Genomic DNA, 25673 nt, shown 5'->3' with positions numbered 1-25673 from the left:
AAAAAACACACTGTTGAGTACTGTGACTGGTACTGTTCGGCTTCCCCGGTTGTTTTTCTCTCTCTCTCAGAGACACAATCATCTCTCCACTTTAAAAAAACACACTGTTGAGTACTGTGACTGGTACTGTTCGGCTTCCCCGGTTGTTTTTCTCTCTCTCTCAGAGACACAATCATCTCTCCACTTTAAAAAAACAAAACAAACCAAAAACAGTAAGAAGAGATATCCTAGATGAGACAACGAACTAGCTGTCGTTTACAGTTTCTTCAACTGACTAGTTTTGGCAACACTGTCCTCTGTTGGATGTTCCCGTTGGCGTCCGTGATGTGCGCCAGGTTAGTCCTTATCTTGGAGGTGGAGCCCGAGGTGGGAGGTAATTTGGAGATGGACGTGATAGCGCCAGAGCCCCCGTCGGTGATACGCTTCACCGTTGTTTTGTCCCCCGTGGGAGGTTTGGGCAAGCGCCTCCTGAGCCAGGGGTGTCTGAGGGCCTGGCTGGGGGACATACGCACGACAGGGTCCCACTCCAGACACTGCTTGATGAAGTCCAGGAACAGGGGGTCGTCGCAGCCCTTCAAGGCCGTCACCCACTCCTTGCTCCCCGGGGGTCCCCTCAGTTTGCCCCGGCGGGAGCGCCCCCCGTTCAGCACCACCGAGCCGTCCGGCAGGGTCGTCACCGCGCAGTACCGGGGGTAACCCTTGGAGCTCACAAAGTTCTTGGCTCTCTTGGAAGAGTCCAGAAGTTTCTGCGAGGGCATGCCCAGCAGCTCGATGACGCATGCCAGTTGGTCCCCTTCATCTTCGCCCGGCAGGAGAGGGTACCCAGTGAGCAACTCCGCTAAGATGCAGCCCAGGCTCCACATGTCAATAGGCATCCCATAGCGCGACCCCAGGATGACCTCGGGAGCTCTGTAAAAACGAGACTGGATGTAGGTGTAAACCCGCTGGTGCTCGTAGCAGCTGGAGCCAAAGTCGATGACCTTGATCCCGCTGCGTCCCTGCTGCTTCAGGAGAATGTTCTCTGGCTTCAGGTCACAGTGAATGATACGGTTCTTGTGCAGCGAGTCCAGACACTGCAGGATAGAGTGGGCGAACTTCCTGACGAGCGGCAAGCTGAAGCCCTGGAACTTGTTCTTCTTGATGAGCTCGTAGAGGTTCATGCTGAGGAGTTCAAAGGTCATGCAGATGTGGTTACGGAATGTGAAGTTCTCCAGCATGTGGATCACGTTCATGGTGGAGTCTTTGTCCTGCTTCCTCAGGTGCTCCAGGATCCGGATCTCTTCGGCCGCCTGGCGGTGGAACCTCTTCTCATTCCTCACCATCTTCAGCGCCACGTGGCAGTGGGCCTTGTGGTCGTAGGCCTTCACCACCTGTCCGAAACTGCCCTTGCCAATCACCTTGAGGACCTCGTAGCGGTAGGAGACGTGGTCGTGGGGCACCTGGATGTAGGAGCCCTGATCGTCGTCGTAGCCTCCGTTGTTGGACCCCCCGATCACCCCCGGCCTCTTCTTGGCGTTGGGTCCAGCGAAATACACCTCTGGGTAACTGAAGATCTCATGGTGCTCGAAGGCCGTAAGCTTGGGCATGAACTGCTTCATGGCCTGCTCCGGGGTCAGGGTGGCCGGCTGGGGCTTGCTGTCGGTGGACTTGAGGGAGGCTGAGCTGCCCTGCCGACACTGGGCCGTGGTAGTGGTGACGTCGGGCTGCTGTCGGTCAGGCAGCGGTAGACCTGCCCGGCCCACAGAGGTCAACCCATTGGGCTGTGCAGTCAACACTGTCCGTTTGTTGCTGTTCTCCTCAAACAGCTGTTGGACGTGGATCTGTTGGTGGTTCCCCACGTGCATGTGGTCACTCATGGTGTGCTTATTGCCTCCAACCTGGAAGAGATCAGAGAGACAGAACAAGACATTAGAATCAGCAGCAGCATCAACAGGAAAAGACCCATCTGAAAACAACGGACAGAAACAGTTGATATGTCCTTTGAACCCTGCACCCAAATACTTTGAGGAACTAGTGAGACGAGCACGCCAATTCTGGATTCTAAAAGATACAGATATAGAAGATTCTAGATATAATCCAACTACCACTGACAGAAACACCTGGTTTTAGATGTGTTTCTAGATATGATCCAACTACCACTGACAGGAACACCTGGTTTTAGATGTGTTTCTAGATATAATCCAACTACCACTGACAGGAACACCTGGTTTTAGATGTGTTTCTAGATATGATCCAACTACCACTGACAGGAACACCTGGTTTTAGATGTGTTTCTAGATATAATCCAACTACCACTGACAGGAACACCTGGTTTTAGATGTGTTTCTAGATATAATCCAACTACCACTGACAGGAACACCTGGTTTTAGATGTGTTTCTAGATATGATCCAACTACCACTGACAGGAACACCTGGTTTTAGATGTGTTTCTAGATATGATCCAACTACCACCGACAGGAACACCTGGTCTAGCTTTTAGATGTGTTTCTAGATATGATCCAACTACCACTGACAGGAACACCTGGTTTTAGATGTGTTTCTAGATATGATCCAACTACCACTGACAGGAACACCTGGTTTTAGATGTGTTTCTAGATATAATCCAACTACCACTGACAGGAACACCTGGTTTTAGATGTATTTCTAGATATAATCCAACTACCACTGACAGGAACACCTGGTTTTAGATGTGTTTCTAGATATGATCCAACTACCACTGACAGGAACACCTGGTTTTAGATGTGTTTCTAGATATGATCCAACTACCACTGACAGGAACACCTGGTTTTAGATGTGTTTCTAGATATGATCCAACTACCACTGACAGGAACACCTGGTTTTAGATGTGTTTCTAGATATGATCCAACTACCACTGACAGGAACACCTGGTTTTAGATGTGTTTCTAGATATGATCCAACTACCACTGACAGGAACACCTGGTTTTAGATGTGTTTCTAGATATAATCCAACTACCACTGACAGGAACACCTGGTTTTAGATGTGTTTCTAGATATAATCCAACTACCACTGACAGGAACACCTGGTTTTAGATGTGTTTCTAGATATGATCCAACTACCACCGACAGGAACACCTGGTCTAGCTTTTAGATGTGTTTCTAGATATGATCCAACTACCACTGACAGGAACACCTGGTTTTAGATGTGTTTCTAGATATAATCCAACTACCACTGACAGGAACACCTGGTTTTAGATGTGTTTCTAGATATAATCCAACTACCACTGACAGGAACACCTGGTTTTAGATGTGTTTCTAGATATAATCCAACTACCACTGACACGAACAGGTCTTAGCTTGTGTAGGTCTTAGCTTGTCTAGGTCTTAGCTGGTCTAGGTATTAGCTTGTCTAGATCTTAGCTGGTCTAGGTATTAGATTGTCTAGGTCTTAGCTTGTCTAGGTATTAGCTGGTCTAGGTATTAGCTTGTCTAAGTCTTAGCTTGTCTAGGCATTAGCTTGTCTAGGTATTAGCTTGTCTAGGTCTTAGCTTGTATTAGCTTGTCTAGGTCTTAGCTTGTCTAGGTCTTAGCTGGTCTAGTTCTTAGCTGGTCTAGGTATTAGCTTGTCCAGGTCTTAGCTTGTCTAGGTATTAGCTTGTCTAGGTCTTAGCTTGTATTAGCTTGTCTAGGTCTTAGCTTGTCTAGGTCTTAGCTGGTCTAGTTCTTAGCTGGTCTAGGTCTTAGCTGGTCTAGGTCTTAGCTGGTCTAGGTCTTAGCTTGTGTAGGTCTTAGCTTGTCTAGGTCTTAGCTTGTCTAGGTCTTAGCTGGTCTAGGTTTTAGCTGGTCTAGGTCTTAGCTTGTGTAGCTCTTAGCTTGTCTAGGTCTTGGCTTGTCTAGGTCTTGGCTTTTGTAGGTCTTAGCTGGTCTAGGTCTTAGCTTGTCTAGGTCTTAGCTTGTGTAGGTCTTAGCTTGTCTAGGTCTTAGCTTGTGTAGGTATTAGCTTGTCTAGGTCTTAGCTTGTGTAGGTCTTAGCTTGTGGTTTATGAAGACGTTACAGCATCTACATGACAGTGGTGTTGTATCTATAGCAGACTAAAGCTTTATCTAGCTCGCCGTACTGATCTGCAGGATAAGGCTCTTAGCAGGGAGTAGTGTGTGTGTGTGTGTGTGTGTGTGTCACACACGTTCCTTAGATTACACAACCAGGAAGAAGGAAGCTGTAGGGAGAGTTGTGTTACTATACTAGTCCAGCTGATTAAGGAACCAGGAAGCTGTAGGGAGAGTTGTGTTACTATACTAGTCCAGCTGATTAAGGAACCAGGAAGCTGTAGGGAGAGTTGTGTTACTATACTAGTCCAGCTGATAAAGGAACCAGGAAGCTGTAGGGAGAGTTGTTACTATACTAGTCCAGCTGATTAAGGAATGGGGGAGGAGACAACAGAAGACAAAGGGGGAATCTCTCTCCCCGTCCTACTCTGCTCTGGACCAAATCAACAGAGAAGACAGCGCTTGACAAAGAGCCTATCAAGCGTGTGTGTGTGAGCGTGTGTGTGTGTGTGTGTGTGTGTGTGTGTGAGCTGCAGGAGGATTGTGAAATAGGACACAATGGTGAACAATCTGGATTTCCAGACTCAACAGGATTCAAGAGATCAGCTGCCATGGAGACGAGGCTCTTAGTTAGTGATCACCTCCTCAGTTAGAAGTACTGCCTGCTGCTCGCTGCCAGGCCCTATACCCTCCCTTACTCTGCATAACATAACTGACCAGCCCTATACCCTCCCTTACTCTGCATAACATAACTGACCAGCCCTATACCCTCCCTTACTCTGCATAACATAACTGACCAGCCCTATACCCTCCCTTACTCTGCATAACATAACTGACCAGCCCTATACCCTCCCTTACTCTGCATAACATAACTGACCAGCCCTATACCCTCCCTTACTCTGCATAACATAACTGACCAGCCCTATACCCTCCCTTACTCTGCATAACATAACTGACCAGCCCTATATCCTCCCTTACTCTGCATAACATAACTGACCAGCCCTATACCCTCCCTTACTCTGCATAACATAACTGACCAGCCCAGCCCTATACCCTCCCTTACTCTGCATAACATAACTGACCAGTCCTATACCCTCCCTTACTCTGCATAACATAACTGACCAGCCCAGTCCTATACCCTCCCTTACTCTGCATAACATAACTGACCAGCCCTATACCCTCCCTTACTCTGCATAACATAACTGACCAGCCCAGCCATATACCCTCCCTTACTCTGCATAACATAACTGACCAGCCCTATACCCTCCCTTACTCTGCATAACATAACTGACCAGCCCAGCCCTATACCCTCCCTTACTCTGCATAACATAACTGACCAGCCCTATACCCTCCCTTACTCTGCATAACATAACTGACCAGCCCAGCCCTATACCCTCCCTTACTCTGCATAACATAACTGACCAGCCCTATACCCTCCCTTACTCTGCATAACATAACTGACCAGCCCAGTCCTATACCCTCCCTTACTCTGCATAACATAACTGACCAGCCCTATACCCTCCCTTACTCTGCATAACATAACTGACCAGCCCTATACCCTCCCTTACTCTGCATAACATAACTGACCAGCCCTAAACCCTCCCTTACTCTGCATAACATAACAGACCAGCCCCTATACCCTCCCTTACTCTGCATAACATAACTGACCAGCCCAGTCCTATACCCTCCCTTACTCTGCATAACATAACTGACCAGCCCTATACCCTCCCTTACTCTGCATAACATAACAGACCAGCCCAGTCCTATACCCTCCCTTACTCTGCATAACATAACTGACCAGCCCTATACCCTCCCTTACTCTGCATAACATAACTGACCAGCCCAGCCCTATACCCGGGCTGATGCATATCTGATGACCTCATAGACCGTAATACAACCCTGCCTCATCCAACTGGTCTGTTTTGCTCTCCCCCCTCTCTCTCTCTCCCTTCTCCCTCCTCTCTCTCTCTCCCCTTCTCTTTCCTCTCTCTCTCCCTTCTCCCTCCTCTCTCTCTCCCCTTCTCTTTCCTCTCTCTCTCTCCCCTTCTCCTCTCTCTCTTCTCTTTTTTTTCTCCCTCTCCTCTCCTCTCCTCTCTACCCCCCTCCCTCTCCTCTATCTTTCTCCCTCTCTCTGTCTCTCTGCATTGTGTCAATGACATACTGCATTATGTGTTTGAATAATGACATTTTCTATGTTCCATAAGGAAGAGGGCCTCCGTCTCTCCCCCGGCCGAGCGCTACGTGATTCTGTCAGCAGCTAAGTGGGAGATAATAGACAACGTGGTCAGCTCACTATCAGGTCAGACTAGTCACTAGACTCACTACCAGGTCAGACTAGTCACTAGACTCACTACCAGGTCAGACTAGTCACTAGACTCACTACCAGGTCAGACTAGTCACTAGACTCACTACCAGGTCAGACTAGTCACTAGACTCACTACCAGGTCAGACTAGTCACTAGACTCACTACCAGGTCAGACTAGTCACTAGACTCACTACCAGGTCAGACTAGTCACTAGACTCACTATCAGGTCAGACTAGTCACTAGACTCACTACCAGGTCAGACTAGTCACTAGACTAGTCACTACAGGTCAGACTAGTCACTAGACTCACTACCAGGTCAGACTAGTCACTAGACTCACTACCAGGTCAGACTAGTCACTAGACTCACTACCAGGTCAGACTAGTCACTAGACTCACTACCAGGTCAGACTAGTCACTAGACTCACTACCAGGTCAGACTAGTCACTAGACTCACTACCAGGTCAGATTAGTCACTAGACTCACTATCAGGTCAGACTAGTCACTAGACTCACTATCAGGTCAGACTAGTCACTAGACTCACTACCAGGTCAGACTAGTCACTAGACTCACTACCAGGTCAGACTAGTCACTACCAGGTCAAACTAGTCACTACCAGGTCAGACTAGTCACTACCAGGTCAGACTAGTCACTAGACTCACTACCAGGTCAGACTAGTCACTAGAAACTCACTACCAGGTCAGACTAGTCACTAGAACTCACTACCAGGTCAGACTAGTCACTAGACTCACTACCAGGTCAGACTAGTCACTAGACTCACTACCAGGTCAGACTAGTCACTAGACTCACTACCAGGTCAGACTAGTCACTAGAAACTCACTACCAGGTCAGACTAGTCACTAGACTCACTACCAGGTCAGACTAGTCACTAGACTCACTACCAGGTCAGACTAGTCACTAGACTCACTACCAGGTCAGACTAGTCACTAGACTCACTACCAGGTCAGACTAGTCACTAGAAACTCACTACCAGGTCAGACTAGTCACTAGAAACTCACTACCAGGTCAGACTAGTCACTAGACTCACTACCAGGTCAGACTAGTCACTAGACTCACTACTAGGTCAGACTAGTCACTAGAAACTCACTACCAGGTCAGACTAGTCACTAGACTCACTACCAGGTCAGACTAGTCACTAGACTCACTACCAGGTCAGACTAGTCACTAGACTCACTACCAGGTCAGACTAGTCACTAGAAACTCACTACCAGGTCAGACTAGTCACTAGACTCACTACCAGGTCAGACTAGTCACTAGAACTCACTACCAGGTCAGACTAGTCACTAGACTCACTACCAGGTCAGACTAGTCACTACCAGGTCAGACTAGTCACTAGACTCGCTACCAGGTCAGACTAGTCACTAGACTCACTACCAGGTCAGACTAGTCACTAGCCTCACTATCAGGTCAGACTAGTCACTAGACTCACTACCAGGTCAGACTAGTCACTAGACTCACTACCAGGTCAGACTAGTCACTAGACTCACTACCAGGTCAGACTAGTCACTACCAGGTCAGACTAGTCACTAGACTCACTACCAGGTCAGACTAGTCACTACCAGGTCAGACTAGTCACTACCAGGTCAGACTAGTCACTAGATTCACTACCAGGTCAGACTAGTCACTACCAGGTCAGACTAGTCACTAGACTCACTACCAGGTCAGACTAGTCACTAGACTCACTACCAGGTCAGACTAGTCACTAGAAACTCACTACCAGGTCAGACTAGTCACTAGACTCACTACCAGGTCAGACTAGTCACTAGAACTCACTACCAGGTCAGACTAGTCACTAGACTCACTACCAGGTCAGACTATTCACTAGACTCACTACCAGGTCAGACTATTCACTAGACTCACTACCAGGTCAGACTAGTCACTACCAGGTCAGACTAGTCACTAGACTCACTACTAGGTCAGACTAGTCACTAGAAACTCACTACCAGGTCAGACTAGTCACTAGACTCACTACCAGGTCAGACTAGTCACTAGACTCACTACCAGGTCAGACTAGTCACTAGACTCACTACCAGGTCAGACTAGTCACTAGAAACTCACTACCAGGTCAGACTAGTCACTAGACTCACTACCAGGTCAGACTAGTCACTAGAACTCACTACCAGGTCAGACTAGTCACTAGACTCACTACCAGGTCAGACTAGTCACTACCAGGTCAGACTAGTCACTAGACTCGCTACCAGGTCAGACTAGTCACTAGACTCACTACCAGGTCAGACTAGTCACTAGCCTCACTATCAGGTCAGACTAGTCACTAGACTCACTACCAGGTCAGACTAGTCACTAGACTCACTACCAGGTCAGACTAGTCACTAGACTCACTACCAGGTCAGACTAGTCACTACCAGGTCAGACTAGTCACTAGACTCACTACCAGGTCAGACTAGTCACTACCAGGTCAGACTAGTCACTACCAGGTCAGACTAGTCACTAGATTCACTACCAGGTCAGACTAGTCACTACCAGGTCAGACTAGTCACTAGACTCACTACCAGGTCAGACTAGTCACTAGACTCACTACCAGGTCAGACTAGTCACTAGAAACTCACTACCAGGTCAGACTAGTCACTAGAACTCACTACCAGGTCAGACTAGTCACTAGACTCACTACCAGGTCAGACTAGTCACTAGACTCACTACCAGGTCAGACTAGTCACTAGACTCACTACCAGGTCAGACTAGTCACTAGAACTCACTACCAGGTCAGACTAGTCACTAGAACTCACTACCAGGTCAGACTAGTCACTAGACTCACTACCAGGTCAGACTATTCACTAGACTCACTACCAGGTCAGACTATTCACTAGACTCACTACCAGGTCAGACTAGTCACTACCAGGTCAGACTAGTCACTAGACTCACTACTAGGTCAGACTAGTCACTAGAAACTCACTACCAGGTCAGACTAGTCACTAGACTCACTACCAGGTCAGACTAGTCACTAGACTCACTACCAGGTCAGACTAGTCACTAGACTCACTACCAGGTCAGACTAGTCACTAGACTCACTACCAGGTCAGACTAGTCACTAGAAACTCACTACCAGGTCAGACTAGTCACTAGACTCACTACCAGGTCAGACTAGTCACTAGAACTCACTACCAGGTCAGACTAGTCACTAGACTCACTACCAGGTCAGACTAGTCACTACCAGGTCAGACTAGTCACTAGACTCGCTACCAGGTCAGACTAGTCACTAGACTCACTACCAGGTCAGACTAGTCACTAGCCTCACTATCAGGTCAGACTAGTCACTAGACTCACTACCAGGTCAGACTAGTCACTAGACTCACTACCAGGTCAGACTAGTCACTAGACTCACTACCAGGTCAGACTAGTCACTACCAGGTCAGACTAGTCACTAGACTCACTACCAGGTCAGACTAGTCACTACCAGGTCAGACTAGTCACTACCAGGTCAGACTAGTCACTAGATTCACTACCAGGTCAGACTAGTCACTACCAGGTCAGACTAGTCACTAGACTCACTACCAGGTCAGACTAGTCACTAGACTCACTACCAGGTCAGACTAGTCACTAGAAACTCACTACCAGGTCAGACTAGTCACTAGACTCACTACCAGGTCAGACTAGTCACTAGAACTCACTACCAGGTCAGACTAGTCACTAGACTCACTACCAGGTCAGACTATTCACTAGACTCACTACCAGGTCAGACTATTCACTAGACTCACTACCAGGTCAGACTAGTCACTACCAGGTCAGACTAGTCACTACCAGGTCAGACTAGTCACTAGACTCACTACCAGGTCAGACTAGTCACTACCAGGTCAGACTACTCACTACCAGGTCAGACTAGTCACTAGACTCACTACCAGGTCAGACTAGTCACTACCAGGTCAGACTAGTCACTACCAGGTCAGACTAGTCACTAGACTCACTACCAGGTCAGACTAGTCACTACCAGGTCAGACTAGTCACTAGACTCACTACCAGGTCAGACTAGTCACTAGACTCACTACCAGGTCAGACTAGTCACTAGACTCACTACCAGGTCAGACTAGTCACTACCAGGTCAGACTAGTCACTAGACTCACTACCAGGTCAGACTAGTCACTAGACACACTACCAGGTCAGACTAGTCACTAGAAACCTCCCAGTAAACTCCATAGAGAATGACATGTACAATATTCACCTGCATTCAGAATGCGTAGAGAGAAGTTTTAGGTTGTTTTGGGGGGGAAATGTTCTTTCATACTAACTTCAATACTCTGTGTATATCTAGCTCCTTCTTTCCTATAAATGTTTAGCGTGAACACTATTAGTGTACTTCCTGTGTTCCTGAGCTGCCTCCCCACCAGACACTTCCCTAGGAGATGAGGTGATTACCTCCTCGCTCGGCAGACATCTTGTTTTCTCTCTGCAACATCCTGTTGCTTCGTTCAGGCAGGGGATTGTCTGTTCCCCCTGTCCTACTGCTTCCACACACACACACACACACACACACATACACACACACACACCACACACACACACACACACACACACACACACACACACACATACCCTGAATTTGCATGGTTAGAGTCCTTCTTCTCTCCCTCCACAAACCATCATGATCCTGTCTGTAGACTAGACAAACTATCACTGTCCTGTCTGTAGACTAGACAAACCATCACTGTCCTGTCTGTAGACTAGACAAACCATTACAGTCCTGACTGTAGACTAGACAAACTATCACTGTCCTGTCTGTAGACTAGACAAACCATCACTGTCCTGTCTGTAGACTAGACAAACCATCACTGTCCTGTCTGTAGACTAGACAAACCACTACTGTCCTGTCTGTAGACTAGACAAACCATCACTGTCCTGTCTGTAGACTAGACAACCCACTACAGTCCTGTCTGTAGACTAGACAAACCATCACTGTCCTGTCTGTAGACTAGACAAACCATCACTGTCCTGTCTGTAGACTAGACAACCCATTACAGTCCTGTCTGTAGACTAGACAAACCATCACTGTCCTGTCTGTAGACTAGAGTCTGTCTCCACAAACCATTACTATCCTGTCTTAGACTAGACAAACCATTACAGTCCTGTCTGTAGACTAGAGTCTGTCTCCACAAACCATTACTATCCTGTCTTAGACTAGACAACCCACTACAGTCCTGTCTGTAGACTAGACAAACTATCACTGTCCAGTCTGTAGACTAGAGTCTGTCTCCACAACCCATCACTGTCCAGTCTGTAGACTAGACAAACCATTACTGTCCTGTCTGTAGACTAGAGTCTGTCTCCACAAACCATTAATGTCTGTTCTGTAGACTAGACAAACCATTACTATCCTGTCTGTAGACTAAACAAACCATTACAGTCCTGTCTGTAGACTAAACAAACCATTACAGTCATGTCTATAGACTAGACAAACCATCACTGTCCTGTCTGTAGACTAGACAAACCATCACTGTCCTTACTGTAGACTAGACAAACCATCACTGTCCTGTCTGTAGACTAGACAAACCATCACTATCCTGTCTGTAGACTAGACAAACCATCACTATCCTGTCTGTAGACTAGACAAACCATTACAGTCCTGTCTGTAGACTAGACAACCCACTACAGTCCTGTCTGTAGACTAGACAAACCATCACTGTCCTGTCTGTAGACTAAACAAACCATTACAGTCCTTTCTGTAGACTAGACAAACCATCACTGTCCTTACTGTAGACTAGACAAACCATCACTGTCCTGTCTGTAGACTAGACAAACCATCACTATCCTGTCTGTAGACTAGACAAACCATTACAGTCCTGTCTGTAGACTAGACAACCCACTACAGTCATGTCTGTAGACTAGACAAACCATCACTGTCCTGTCTGTAGACTAAACAAACCATTACAGTCCTGTCTGTAGACTAGACAAACCATCACTGTCCTGTCTGTAGACTAGACAAACCATTACTGTCCTTACTGTAGACTAGACAAACCATTACTGTCCTTACTGTAGACTAGACAAACCATTACTGTCCTATCTGTAGACTAGACAAACCATTACAGTCCTGTCTGTAGACTAGACAACCCACTACAGTCCTGTCTGTAGACTAGACAAACCATCACTGTCCTGTCTGTAGACTAAACAAACCATTACAGTCCTGTCTGTAGACTAGACAAACCATCACTGTCCTGTCTGTAGACTAGACAAACCATTACTGTCCTGTCTGTAGACTAGAGTCTGTCTCCACAAACCATTACTGTCTGTTCTGTAGACTAGACAAACCATTACTATCCTGTCTTAGACTAGACAACCCATTACAGTCCTGTCTGTAGACTAGACAAACCATTACTGTCCTGTCTGTAGACTAGACAAAGCATTACTGTCCTTACTGTAGACTAGACAAACCATTACTGTCCTATCTGTAGACTAGACAAACCATTACAGTCCTGTCTGTAGACTAGACAACCCACTACAGTCCTGTCTGTAGACTAGACAAACCATCACTGTCCTGTCTGTAGACTAAACAAACCATTACAGTCCTGTCTGTAGACTAGACAAACCATCACTGTCCTGTCTGTAGACTAGACAAACCATTACTGTCCTGTCTGTAGACTAGAGTCTGTCTCCACAAACCATTACTGTCTGTTCTGTAGACTAGACAAACCATTACTATCCTGTCTTAGACTAGACAACCCATTACAGTCCTGTCTGTAGACTAGACAAACCATTACTGTCCTGTCTGTAGACTAAACAAACCATTACAGTCCTGTCTGTAGACTAGACAAACCATTACTGTCCTGTCTGTAGACTAAACAAACCATTACAGTCCTGTCTGTAGACTAGACAAACCATTACTGTCCTGTATGTAGACTAGACAAACCATTACAGTCCTGTCTGTAGACTAGACAAACCATTACTGTCCTGTCTGTAGACTAGAGTCTGTCTCCACAACCCATTACCATCCAGTCTGTAGACTAGAGTCTGTCTCCACAACCCATTACCATCCAGTCTGTAGACCAGAGTCTGTCTCCACAACCCATTACCATCCAGTCTGTAGACCAGAGTCTGTCTCCACAACCCATTACCATCCAGTCTGTAGACCAGAGTCTGTCTCCACAACCCATTACCATCCAGTCTGTAGACCAGAGTCTGTCTCCACAACCCATTACTGTCCATTACTGTTCTGTAGACTAGACAAACCATTACTATCCTGTCTTAGACTAGACAACCCATTACAGTCCTGTCTGTAGACTAGACAAACCATTACTGTCCTGTCTGTAGACTAAACAAACCATTACAGTCCTGTCTGTAGACTAGACAAACCATTACTGTCCTTACTGTAGACTAGACAAACCATTACTGTCCTATCTGTAGACTAGACAAACCATTACAGTCCTGTCTGTAGACTAGACAACCCACTACAGTCCTGTCTGTAGACTAGACAAACCATCACTGTCCTGTCTGTAGACTAAACAAACCATTACAGTCCTGTCTGTAGACTAGACAAACCATCACTGTCCTGTCTGTAGACTAGACAAACCATTACTGTCCTGTCTGTAGACTAGAGTCTGTCTCCACAAACCATTACTGTCTGTTCTGTAGACTAGACAAACCATTACTATCCTGTCTTAGACTAGACAACCCATTACAGTCCTGTCTGTAGACTAGACAAACCATTACTGTCCTGTCTGTAGACTAAACAAACCATTACAGTCCTGTCTGTAGACTAGACAAACCATTACTGTCCTGTCTGTAGACTAAACAAACCATTACAGTCCTGTCTGTAGACTAGACAAACCATTACTGTCCTGTATGTAGACTAGACAAACCATTACAGTCCTGTCTGTAGACTAGACAAACCATTACTGTCCTGTCTGTAGACTAGAGTCTGTCTCCACAACCCATTACCATCCAGTCTGTAGACTAGAGTCTGTCTCCACAACCCATTACCATCCAGTCTGTAGACTAGAGTCTGTCTCCACAACCCATTACCATCCAGTCTGTAGACCAGAGTCTGTCTCCACAACCCATTACCATCCAGTCTGTAGACCAGAGTCTGTCTCCACAACCCATTACCATCCAGTCTGTAGACCAGAGTCTGTCTCCACAACCCATTACCATCCAGTCTGTAGACCAGAGTCTGTCTCCACAACCCATTACTGTCCAGTCTGTAGACTAGAGTCTGTCTCCACAACCCATTACCATCCAGTCTGTAGACTAGAGTCTGTCTCCATACAGCAGGTGTTCCCTACATTACACTGTAATCAGCTGGTAGAACTGGTTTATATCTCTGTCTGCACTCCAACCCGATGGTCATTTCACTTCTAAACTTCCTCTATGACAGTCAGTCCCCTGGGTCAGAGACAGGACAGAGCTGGTACTAGTCCTCTGGGTTAAGGGGACAGTCAGTCCCCTGGAACAGAGACAGGACAGAGCTGGTACTAGTCCTCTGGGTTAAGGGGACAGTCAGTCCCCTGGGTTAAGGGGACAGTCAGTCCCCTGGGTTAAGCGGACAGTCAGTCCCCTGGAACAGAGACAGGACAGAGCTGGTACTAGTCCTCTGGGTTAAGGGGACAGTCAGTCCCCTGGGTTAAGGGGACAGTCAGTCCCCTGGGTTAAGGGGACAGTCAGTCCCCTGGAACAGAGACAGGACAGAGCTGGTACCAGTCCTCTGGGTTAAGGGGACAGTCAGTCCCCTGGAACAGAGACAGGACAGAGCTGGTACTAGTCCTCTGGGTTAAGGGGACAGTCATTCCCAGCATGTCCTTGATGTAAATGCACAGGCTTACATTGTGTGTCTTTTTAAAGCACCACGGTCATAAACTATAGACCCCTTCTGAAATGTTCAGCATGTCACCCTGTTCCTGATGCCTGTATGTTGTCAGCTGGTCTCTGTACTACAGAACAGGGTTGAGGTGGTGTCAGCTGGTCTCTGTACTACAGAACAGGGTTGAGAGGTGGTGTCAGCTGGTCTCTGTACTACAGAACAGGGTTGAGAGGTGGTTGTCAGCTGGTCTATGTACTACAGAACAGGGTTGAGGTGGTGTCAGCTGGTCTCTGTACTACAGAACATGGTTGAGAGGTGGTTGTCAGCTGGTCTCTGTACTACAGAACAGGGTTGAGAGGTGGTTGTCAGCTGGTCTCTGTACTACAGAACAGGGTTGAGAGGTGGTTGTCAGCTGGTCTCTGTACTACAGAACAGGGTTGAGAGGTGGTTGTCAGCTGGTCTCTGTACTACAGAACAGGGTTGAGAGGTGGTTGTCAGCCGATCTCTATACTACAGAACAGGGTTGAGAGGTGGGGGAGCTATAAATGCTTCCACTATGTCAACTAGAGTTATTCCACCATGTCAACTAGTTATTCCACCATGTCAACTAGTTGTTCCACCATGTCAACTAGAGTTATTCCATCATGTCAACTAGAGTTATTCCACCATGTCAACGTGAGTTATTCCACCATGTCAACTAGTTATTCCACCATGTCAACTATAGTTATTCCACCATGTCAACTAAAGTTATTCCACCATGTCAACTAGAGTTATCCACCATGTCAACTAGAGTTATTCCACCATGTCAACTAGAGTTATTCCACCATGTCAACTAGAGTTATTCCGCCATGTCAACTAGAGTTATTCCACCATGTCAACCAGAGTTATTCCACCATGTCAACTAGTTATTCCACCATGTCAACTAAAGTTATTCCACCATGTCAACTAGAGTTATTCCACCATGTCAACTAGAGTTATTCCACCATGTCAACTAGAGTTATTCCGCCATGTCAACTAGTTATTCCACCATGTCAACTATAGTTATTCCACCATGTCAACTAAAGTTATTCCACCATGTCAACTAGAGTTATTCCACCATGTCAACTAGAGTTATTCCACCATGTCAACTAGAGTTATTCCACCATGTCAATGTCAACTAGAGTTATTCCACCATGTCAACTAGAGTTATTCCACCATGTCAACTAGTTATTCCGCCATGTCAACTAAAGTTATTCCACCATGTCAACTAAAGTTATTCCACCATGTCAACTAGAGTTATTCCACCATGTCAACTAAAGTTATTCCACCATGTCAACTAAAGTTATTCCACCATGTCAACTAGAGTTATTCCACCATGCCAACTAGAGTTATTCCGCCATGTCAACTAGAGTTATTCCGCCATGTCAACTAAAGTTATTCCACCATGTCAACTAAAGTTATTCCACCATGTCAACTAGAGTTATTCCACCATGTCAACTAAAGTTATTCCACCATGTCAACTAGTTATTCCACCATGTCAACTAGAGTTATTCCACCATGCCAACTAGAGTTATTCCGCCATGTCAACTAGAGTTATTCCACCATGTAAACTAGAGTTATTCCGCCATGTCAACTAGAGTTATTCCGCCATGTCAACTAGTTATTCCACCATGTCAACTAGTTATTCCACCATGTCAACTAAAGTTATTCCACCATGTCAACTAGTTATTCCACCATGTCAACTAAAGTTATTCCACCATGTCAACTAGAGTTATTCCGCCATGTCAACTAGAGTTATTCCACCATGTCAACTAGAGTTATTCCGCCATGTCAACTAGAGTTATTCCACCATGTCAACTAGAGTTATTCCGCCATGTCAACTAGAGTTATTCCACCATGTCAACTAGTTGTTTCACCATGTCAACTAGAGTTATTCCACCATGTCAACTAGAGTTATTCCACCATGTCAACTAGTTATTCCACCATGTCAACTAGAGTTATTCCACCATACTTATACAACACTTACTATAATATTTATCTACACACAGTCACATCTGGTTCAACTAGTGTGTCTGTGAAATGATCAGCCATGTATTGTTGCCTCTGAGACAATCTACAGTGTGTGTGTGTGTGTGTGTGTGTGTGTGTGTGTGTGTGTGTGTCTAAATAGCTGTTCTAAATGCTGTCTTTTTAACACTTGTCCTGTGTCTTGGTTGGATAACAGGGACATGATGTGGACAGGAGGGGGGGCAGGTCAGGGAGAGGGTAGAGAGGACGACAGCTGCAGATTACAGGATACCACTGGTCTGTAGCCCAAACCACACACACAAACCACACGTGTTCAGTCAGTCCCTCCCTGTTTCAGTCCGTTTGGGGCACGATGAACAAGACCCAGCTCTCTGCAGACGTCCGGGGGTACCTCAGTCATTTATCACCCCCCCCTAGTGTCCCAACTAAGAGAGTGATAATATCTGACTGCAAATATGTCTCAAATAGCTGCCTATTCTAATATAGAGCCGATGGGGTTTGGTCACAGCTAGGGCACTAGATAGGGAATAGGGGGCCGTTTGGGAGGAGGAGAGCTGTGTTTTGCTCCCAGCGTTGTGTTCCACTAAGAGGCCTTGCTTCACCACCTCTCTGTACTGTAGAGGTTCTGGTTCCGGAACAGATGTCTTCACCACCTCTCTGTACTGTAGAGGTTCTGGTTCCAGAACAGATGTCTTCACCACCTCTCTGTACTGTAGAGGTTCTGGTTCCACAACAGATGTCTTCACCACCTCTCTGTACTGTAGAGGTTCTGGTTCCGGAACAGATGTCTACACCACCTCTCTGTACTGTAGAGGTTCTGGTTCCGGAACAGATGTCTACACCACCTCTCTGTACTGTAGAGGTTCTGGTTCCGGAACAGATGTCTTCACCACCTCTCTGTACTGTAGAGGTACTGGTTCCGGAACAGATGTCTTCACCACCTCTCTGTACTGTAGAGGTTCTGGTTCCGGAACAGATGTCTACACCACCTCTCTGTACTGTAGAGGTTCTGGTTCCGGAACAGATGTCTAACCACCTCTCTGTACTGTAGAGGTTCTGGTTCCGGAACAGATGTCTTCACCACCTCTCTGTACAGTAGAGGTTCTGGTTCCGGAACAGATGTCTTCACCACCTCTCTGTACTGTAGAGGTTCTGGTTCCGGAACAGATGTCTACACCACCTCTCTGTACTGTAGAGGTTCTGGTTCCGGAACAGATGTCTTCACCACCTCTCTGTACTGTAGAGGTTCTGGTTCGGAACAGATGTCTTCACCACCTCTCTGTACTGTAGAGGTTCTGGTTCCGGAACAGATGTCTTCACCACCTCTCTGTACTGTAGAGGTTCTGGTTCCGGAACAGATGTCTTCACCACCTCTCTGTACTGTAGAGGTTCTGGTTCCGGAACAGATGTCTTCACCACCTCTCTGTACTGTAGAGGTTCTGGTTCCGGAACAGATGTCTTCACCACCTCTCTGTACTGTAGAGGTTCTGGTTCCAGAACAGATGTGTTTGTGTCAACACTAATGAGGTTAGTTCAGGTCGGGACAAACAGGAGAAGAAACAGAACAGTCAATAACTGAGTGGACAGAGAGCTAGCAACCTTGACAGCATTAGATGGGCCAATTCTACCACTAATAACACCTGAACATGTGACCTTATTGTGTCTCTGTCCTCCTCCTCTCTGGATAACAATGACTGTCTGGAACACATGGAGCAACTGTTACTGCCAGTGACCTGCCTGGAATGGACACCGGGACTACTAGAACAAAGGACAGGCCTGACAGGGAGCGTAGCTACTGGAATGGACACCGGGACTACTAGAACAAAGGACAGGCCTGACAGGGAGCGTAGCTACTGGAATGGACACCGGGACTACTAGAACAAAGGACAGGCCTGACAGGGAGCGTAGCTACTGGAATGGACACCGGGACTACTAGAACAAAGGACAGGCCTGACAGGGAGCGTAGCTACTGGAATGGACACCGGGACCAGTTGAACAAAGGACAGGCCTGACAGGGAGCGTAGCTACTGGAATGGACACCAGGACTACTAGAACAAAGGACAGGCCTAACAGGGAGCGTAGCTACTTGAATGGACACCAGGACTACTTGAACAAAGGACAGGCCTAACAGGGAGCGTAGCTACTTGAATGGACACCAGGACTACTTGAACAAAGGACAGGCCTAACAGGGAGCGTAGCTACTTGAATGGACACCAGGACTACTTGAACAGGGGACAGGCCTAACAGGGAGCGTAGCTACTTGAATGGACACCAGGACTACTTTAACAAAGGACAGGCCTAACAGGGAGCGTAGCTACTTGAATGGACACCAGGACTACTTTAACAAAGGACAGGCCTGACAGGGAGCGTAGCTACTTGAATGGACACCAGGACTACTTTAACAAAGGACAGGCCTGACAGGGAGCGTAGCTACTGGAATGGACACCAGGACTACTTGAACAGGGGACAGGCCTAACAGGGAGCGTAGCTACTTGAATGGACACCAGGACTACTTTAACAAAGGACAGGCCTAACAGGGAGCGTAGCTACTTGAATGGACACCAGGACTACTTTAACAAAGGACAGGCCTGACAGGGAGCGTAGCTACTTGAATGGACACCAGGACTACTTTAACAAAGGACAGGCCTGACAGGGAGCGTAGCTACTGGAATGGACACCAGGACTACTTGAACAGGGGACAGGCCTAACAGGGAGCGTAGCTACTTGAATGGACACCAGGACTACTTTAACAAAGGACAGGCCTAACAGGGAGCGTAGCTACTTGAATGGACACCAGGACTACTTGAACAGGGGACAGGCCCTGACAGGGAGCGTAGCTACTTGAATGGACACCAGGACTACTTGAACAGGGGACAGGCCTGACAGGGAGCATAGCTACTTGAATGGACACCAGGACTACTTGAACAGGGGACAGGCCCTGACAGGGAGCGTAGCTACTTGAATGGACACCAGGACTACTAGAACAGGGGACAGGCCTGACAGGGAGCGTAGCTACTTGAATGGACACCAGGACTACTTGAACAGGGGACAGGCCTAACAGGGAGCGTAGCTACTTGAATGGACACCAGGACTACTTGAACAGGGGACAGGCCCTGACAGGGAGCGTAGCTACTTGAATGGACACCAGGACTACTTGAACAGGGGACAGGCCTGACAGGGAGCGTAGCTACAATGACATGATTCCAACTACCAGTGTAGCTGCGTTAAGTTGCAGAATTCTTCGTTAAGACTACTGATTGATAGACTACATTGTCTCAGAATTGTATTGGGAAAGACACCAATTTCCCCCCTCCCCAGTGAAAGTTAGTTTTGCAGATTCGGTCAAATCTATGTACTTGTTCTTTGAATGACTAGAGGTAAATAGTTGAGTAAATCAGAAAGCGAAATTGTGAATTTATGATACAGTCTACACATTGTGTGACCAGATGCAGCATTGTTATTACACCTAACACTGTCTGAACCTGACAATTAACAGAAAACCTGATTAAATAGTATCAGCACTCAGAGAACAGTGGAGTTAGACACATGACCATTGATTATACCTGTCCTGAGCACAGAGCCAGGGACCGGTGAGAATTATGTCTGTTCCTCACAGCACAGACACTGGTGAGGAATATGTCTGTTCCTCACAGCACAGACACTGGTGAGGAATATGTCTGTTCCTCACAGCACAGACACTGGTGAGGAATATGTCTGTTCCTCACAGCACAGAGACTGGTGAGGAATATGTCTGTTCCTCACAGCACAGACACTGGTGAGGAATATGTCTGTTCCTCACAGCACAGAGACAGGTGAGGAATATGTCTGTTCCTCACAGCACAGACACTGGTGAGGAATATGTCTGTTCCTCACAGCACAGAGACAGGTGAGGAATATGTCTGTTCCTCACAGCACAGACACTGGTGAGGAATATGTCTGTTCCTCACAGCACAGACACTGGTGAGGAATATGTCTGTTCCTCACAGCACAGAGACAGACACTGGTGGGGAATATGTCTGTTCCTCACAGCACAGAGACTGGGACTGGTGAGGAATATGTCTGTTCCTCACAGCACAGAGACAGACACTGGTGAGGAATATGTCTGTTCCTCACAGCACAGAGACAGACACTGGTGAGGAATATGTCTGTTCCTCACAGCACAGAGACAGACACTGGTGAGGAATATGTCTGTTCCTCACAGCACAGAGACTGGTGAGGAATATGTCTGTTCCTCACAGCACAGAGACAGACACTGGTGAGGAATATGTCTGTTCCTCACAGCACAGAGACAGACACTGGTGAGGAATATGTCTGTTCCTCACAGCACAGACACTGGTGCGGAATATGTCTGTTCCTCACAGCACAGAGACAGACACTGGTGAGGAATATGTCTGTTCCTCACAGCACAGACACTGGTGAGGAATATGTCCCTTCCTCACAGCACAGACACTGGTGAGGAATATGTCTGTTCCTCACAGCACAGAGACAGACACTGGTGAGGAATATGTCTGTTCCTCACAGCACAGAGACAGACACTGGTGAGGAATATGTCTGTTCCTCACAGCACAGAGACAGACACTGGTGAGGAATATGTCTGTTCCTCACAGCACAGAGACAGACACTGGTGAGGAATATGTCTGTTCCTCACAGCACAGAGACTGGTGAGGAATATGTCTGTTCCTCACAGCACAGAGACTGGTGAGGAATATGTCTGTTCCTCACAGCACAGAGACTGGTGAGGAATATGTCTGTTCCTCACAGCACAGAGACAGACACTGGTGAGGAATATGTCTGTTCCTCACAGCACAGAGACAGACACTGGTGAGGAATATGTCTGTTCCTCACAGCACAGAGACAGACACTGGTGAGGAATATATCCGTGGTTTATTTACAACTTAACAACATTGTCCCTGGGGCTATTTCAGGAAGGACCAATATAAACCTTCCTCATTTTGATTTGAACTTCCTGGTCAGGTTTTTATTTTCCTTAAATCATAGTTGAAGATAAACACAAGGGTCCAATAAAATCCTCTGTCAGGAGAAAGCTGCTGAGCTGCTGAGCTCGTCCTTCTGGCCGAGTCTATATTTATATCTATTTGAAGGAAGGACTAAATAAAGGACTGGAGACTCCTCCTTCATTTAACTGGAGTCCAAATCCTCCATTACTTCAGGACACGCTTTTATAGAGCCTGCTGGACCAACTATCCACCAGTATTAAAACATTACAATATCATTTCATGTTTACATGTGGGCCATGTTTACACATCCCTCCCCCAACAGATGACCCTTATAGTCTCGATTGATAAAATAAAGACATAATCTGTCTGAGATCACGTGTAAACATCAGGTAGGCTATAAATCAGTCGGCTAACGTAGCTACACTGTACACAGTAAGAGTTGTTTCAACCTCCACAAGACACATAGCCTCTGCTTACCTGAGTATCTCTGTCAACGTGATTCTCGTAAAACGGTATCTTTTTCTACAGCATGCAAACTCATGTTAAATCTCAACCTTCTATTTCCCTGAATCCCCGTGTGTTCCAAACCGAGCAGGGAGGAACGCCCCCCCCCAGACACACACAACACACTGGCCATGGCTTCTAGACAACACTCTTATCGTGTGGCCTCACATTTTATACCAGTCTGACAACATGCTAAACATCGTAACTAACTGTCAACTCAACAACGCTGTAGGCATGCAACAACAACAGCAACAACAACAGTAATAACACATCCTAAATATGGTGCCTGGGTTTTTGCAAGTTGCAACTGTATCACTGAGAAGTCTAACTAACGTTAAAGCTCCAAGCTTGAAATCTAGCCTATGCCAGCCTGCTACGATCATTGTAAAAGTTACAGCACCGTAAAGAACGAATACCGTGTAGCCCTTCCACGGTCATAAACAAAACTATAAGCACACGTGACATAGGCTACTACCGTGCACGTTATCTAGGATCACACGATATATAGCTTGATATCTATGTATTGTCTGCTGTACCCTACACGTGCTAATGCCCTATAATGTACACCTCACGTGACAGTGTGGCAGGACAACTTGTTACGTGGTTGCATTCCGTTGAGCTGAATCTAAACCAAACCGCGGCGCTACGTTGTAACAACCATGTAACCACACAACCCTCCCTGTTCGCAACAAAACATGTTGTTATTAGACACCGTTTCCGGTCTCTATAGCCTATAGATAAGCGATGCCCGATGTAAATGAAACTAATGTATCCCATTGCAATAGGCAGCAGGTCCACTCTATTATTAGTATGATTACTATAAGAAGAAACCGATGTTTAGTCCACAGTAAACCCACAAGCAAGCATGGCTCCGTAGGTTACGTACCGTGAGCGACTTGATATTCCTGAGGGGTGGTAGTGTGACGGGCGATGGCGGGTCTGTCGCTGCTACGGCCCGGGGACCCCGACTCCGATTCCGGGGAAGACTGTAGCTGGCAGATCTCACCCCCTTTGCCTGCAGATCGTACAAAATGACACAGGAAATGAGGTTAATCTGAATGGGCCTATTTACCCACATAGGGCCACCTCAGAGTTATCAGGCTGTAAAGTAGGCTATGGACTCTTGTCTTAATCCCGTTTAAGGATAGTAATTTAAGCAGGCATTTAAGGGGTCATTGTAGGTGGAAATCCTTCTTGCGACAATGGCTTCGGCAAAAACAGGTAGGTTAATTCCCCATTATGTGTGCTTGGAACAACAGATGATGACCGCCAGAGTGTAGGCTGTCCTGGTTGTAAGATCCTTTTGCGCCCCATAGTCGTGTAGCATATAGAGATCGGAAAAAACAACACAGAAACCAGTGGGCATATGATTCCGTCGTGCTTGCAGAAATAAACCTGTGTTCTCTCTTGACACACATACTGTCATATGGGATAAATAACACACCAGCATTTGACTTTGGTTTTGCAAACAGCCCACTTCAGGCTTTTAGAAAAAGAAAGAAAAAAATCCCCGAATGTATCGCCATTAACTACTCAAAACATAGAGCAGGGATACACTATTTTAGCAAAGGCTCCCCCCCTCTTCAACAGACCAGGGAAAACCCGAAGCAAGACTCAGCGTAAACGTGTAATAAACTTGTTACAAAGGACCCGACAAAAAGGCATAAAATCCATCAACAATATTCCTCCGGCGATCAAAGTGAGTTTAACCGTATTGTTTAGCCCGTTCGGTTCCATATTGTTGTTCCTTACCAGTTGGGTAGACGGCAGCGCACGGCTTCTTGGATAACATGGCCGCTGGAGAGTCACACACAGAAAAACCCACTTTCAGAATCTCCCCTCCTCCCACTCGGCTGTGTGATCACCGATTTCGCTACTCCAATCAGCTACATCCAGTCTTGCATTCGCAACGTGCAACTCTGCAAAACTGGGAAGTCTTCCATCAACACCAGCTGAAATGTTGCTTCTGCTGCCACCATCGCTTGGAAATACAACCCAAAAACACGAACCTATAGATACAAAAAAAAATATCCCACGCTAAGCTACTGTAGATCAATACAACAGCAAACAAACTCCGTGTTTTTTTTTCTTTCTTCAACATAAGCAACATTCGAACGTTAGATGCAACAGAAGCGGCATCATTCTCTCTCACATACACTGCAAATACATAGTCGGTCAACAAGTTTGGGTGTTGCCTTCTTCCTTATCTATCGTCCTTGCACTCATCCACCCCTCTCTCTCTCTCTCTCTCTCTCTCTCTCTCACTCACACACTAATGAGCGTGAGATGTGGTTGGTTCGGTTGCTAAGCTGGCGACGCACCACCAGCCTATGTTCCAGCAGGAACCGACAGACAGCCTACATTAAGGAAGTCCTCTTGGTCACTTGGTGATCACGAACCCAAACCCAACCGGCCCATTAATTAATATAACGTGATAGGAAGATCTATAAGGACTTTTCTGACTTGCAACGATCCAAAAAACTCAAACAGAACTTTTACCTTAACCCTAAACCTTAACCAAACACCTGACCACCCCCCTAACCACATTCTTATAATATTCTGAAATTAAATATCGGTCTGCACGTCAGAATAGTCTGTATAGCCCTATAGACACATATGATACTCTACTGCACTGTGGTGCCCCACTTTGGTGCCCCACTGAACCACTATGTGTCTAACGAGCCCATCATGAGGCCTCCAGGAAACACACTATGGGACTTCAACATGCATTCTCTTTAGACAATAGCAACTGAAATCCCTATTGTACATTACTTGAACAATGAGCTTTTAGCACGCAGACTCTCTCATTAATGTTTGAGTTGCAGGTATTTCAGACTGCAAAGGGGTACAACTATGTTTTGTCTGTTACAGATTCACGACATTGGATTCACACATTAACGTTCATCAACTTTACTAAACCGTTGTGTTATTCGTTCTCACAGGACTACAACTATCCCTTCTATTGGTTGGTACTGATACTAACTTGTCTTCTATTGGTTGGTACTGATACTGCCCTGTCTTCTATTGGTTGGTACTGATACTAACCTGTCTTCCATTGGTTGGTTCTGATACTAACCTGTCTTCTATTGGTTGGTAGTGATACTAACCTGTCTTCTATTGGTTGGTTCTGATACTA

The 25673-nt window shown here is 46.6% G+C and overlaps 1 protein-coding gene across 1 annotated transcript; it reads right to left on the bottom strand.

Moving 5' to 3' along the window:
* On the bottom strand, positions 1-24727 carry LOC135570104 (dual specificity tyrosine-phosphorylation-regulated kinase 2-like). The gene is given in 4 exon segments (XM_065016167.1): positions 1-1877; positions 23424-23496; positions 23498-23552; positions 24290-24727. Coding segments are annotated over 4 exon segments (1779 nt in total). The 5' UTR covers positions 24330-24727; the 3' UTR covers positions 1-266.
* Positions 24728-25673: the final 946 nt, after the last annotated feature.

The sequence above is a fragment of the Oncorhynchus nerka genome, unplaced genomic scaffold (assembly GCF_034236695.1).
Source record: "Oncorhynchus nerka isolate Pitt River unplaced genomic scaffold, Oner_Uvic_2.0 unplaced_scaffold_1106, whole genome shotgun sequence".
NCBI classification, from domain to species: domain Eukaryota; kingdom Metazoa; phylum Chordata; class Actinopteri; order Salmoniformes; family Salmonidae; genus Oncorhynchus; species Oncorhynchus nerka.
Note: the sequence above shows the minus strand (reverse complement) of the source record. Positions and strands in the feature narration are given on the sequence as shown.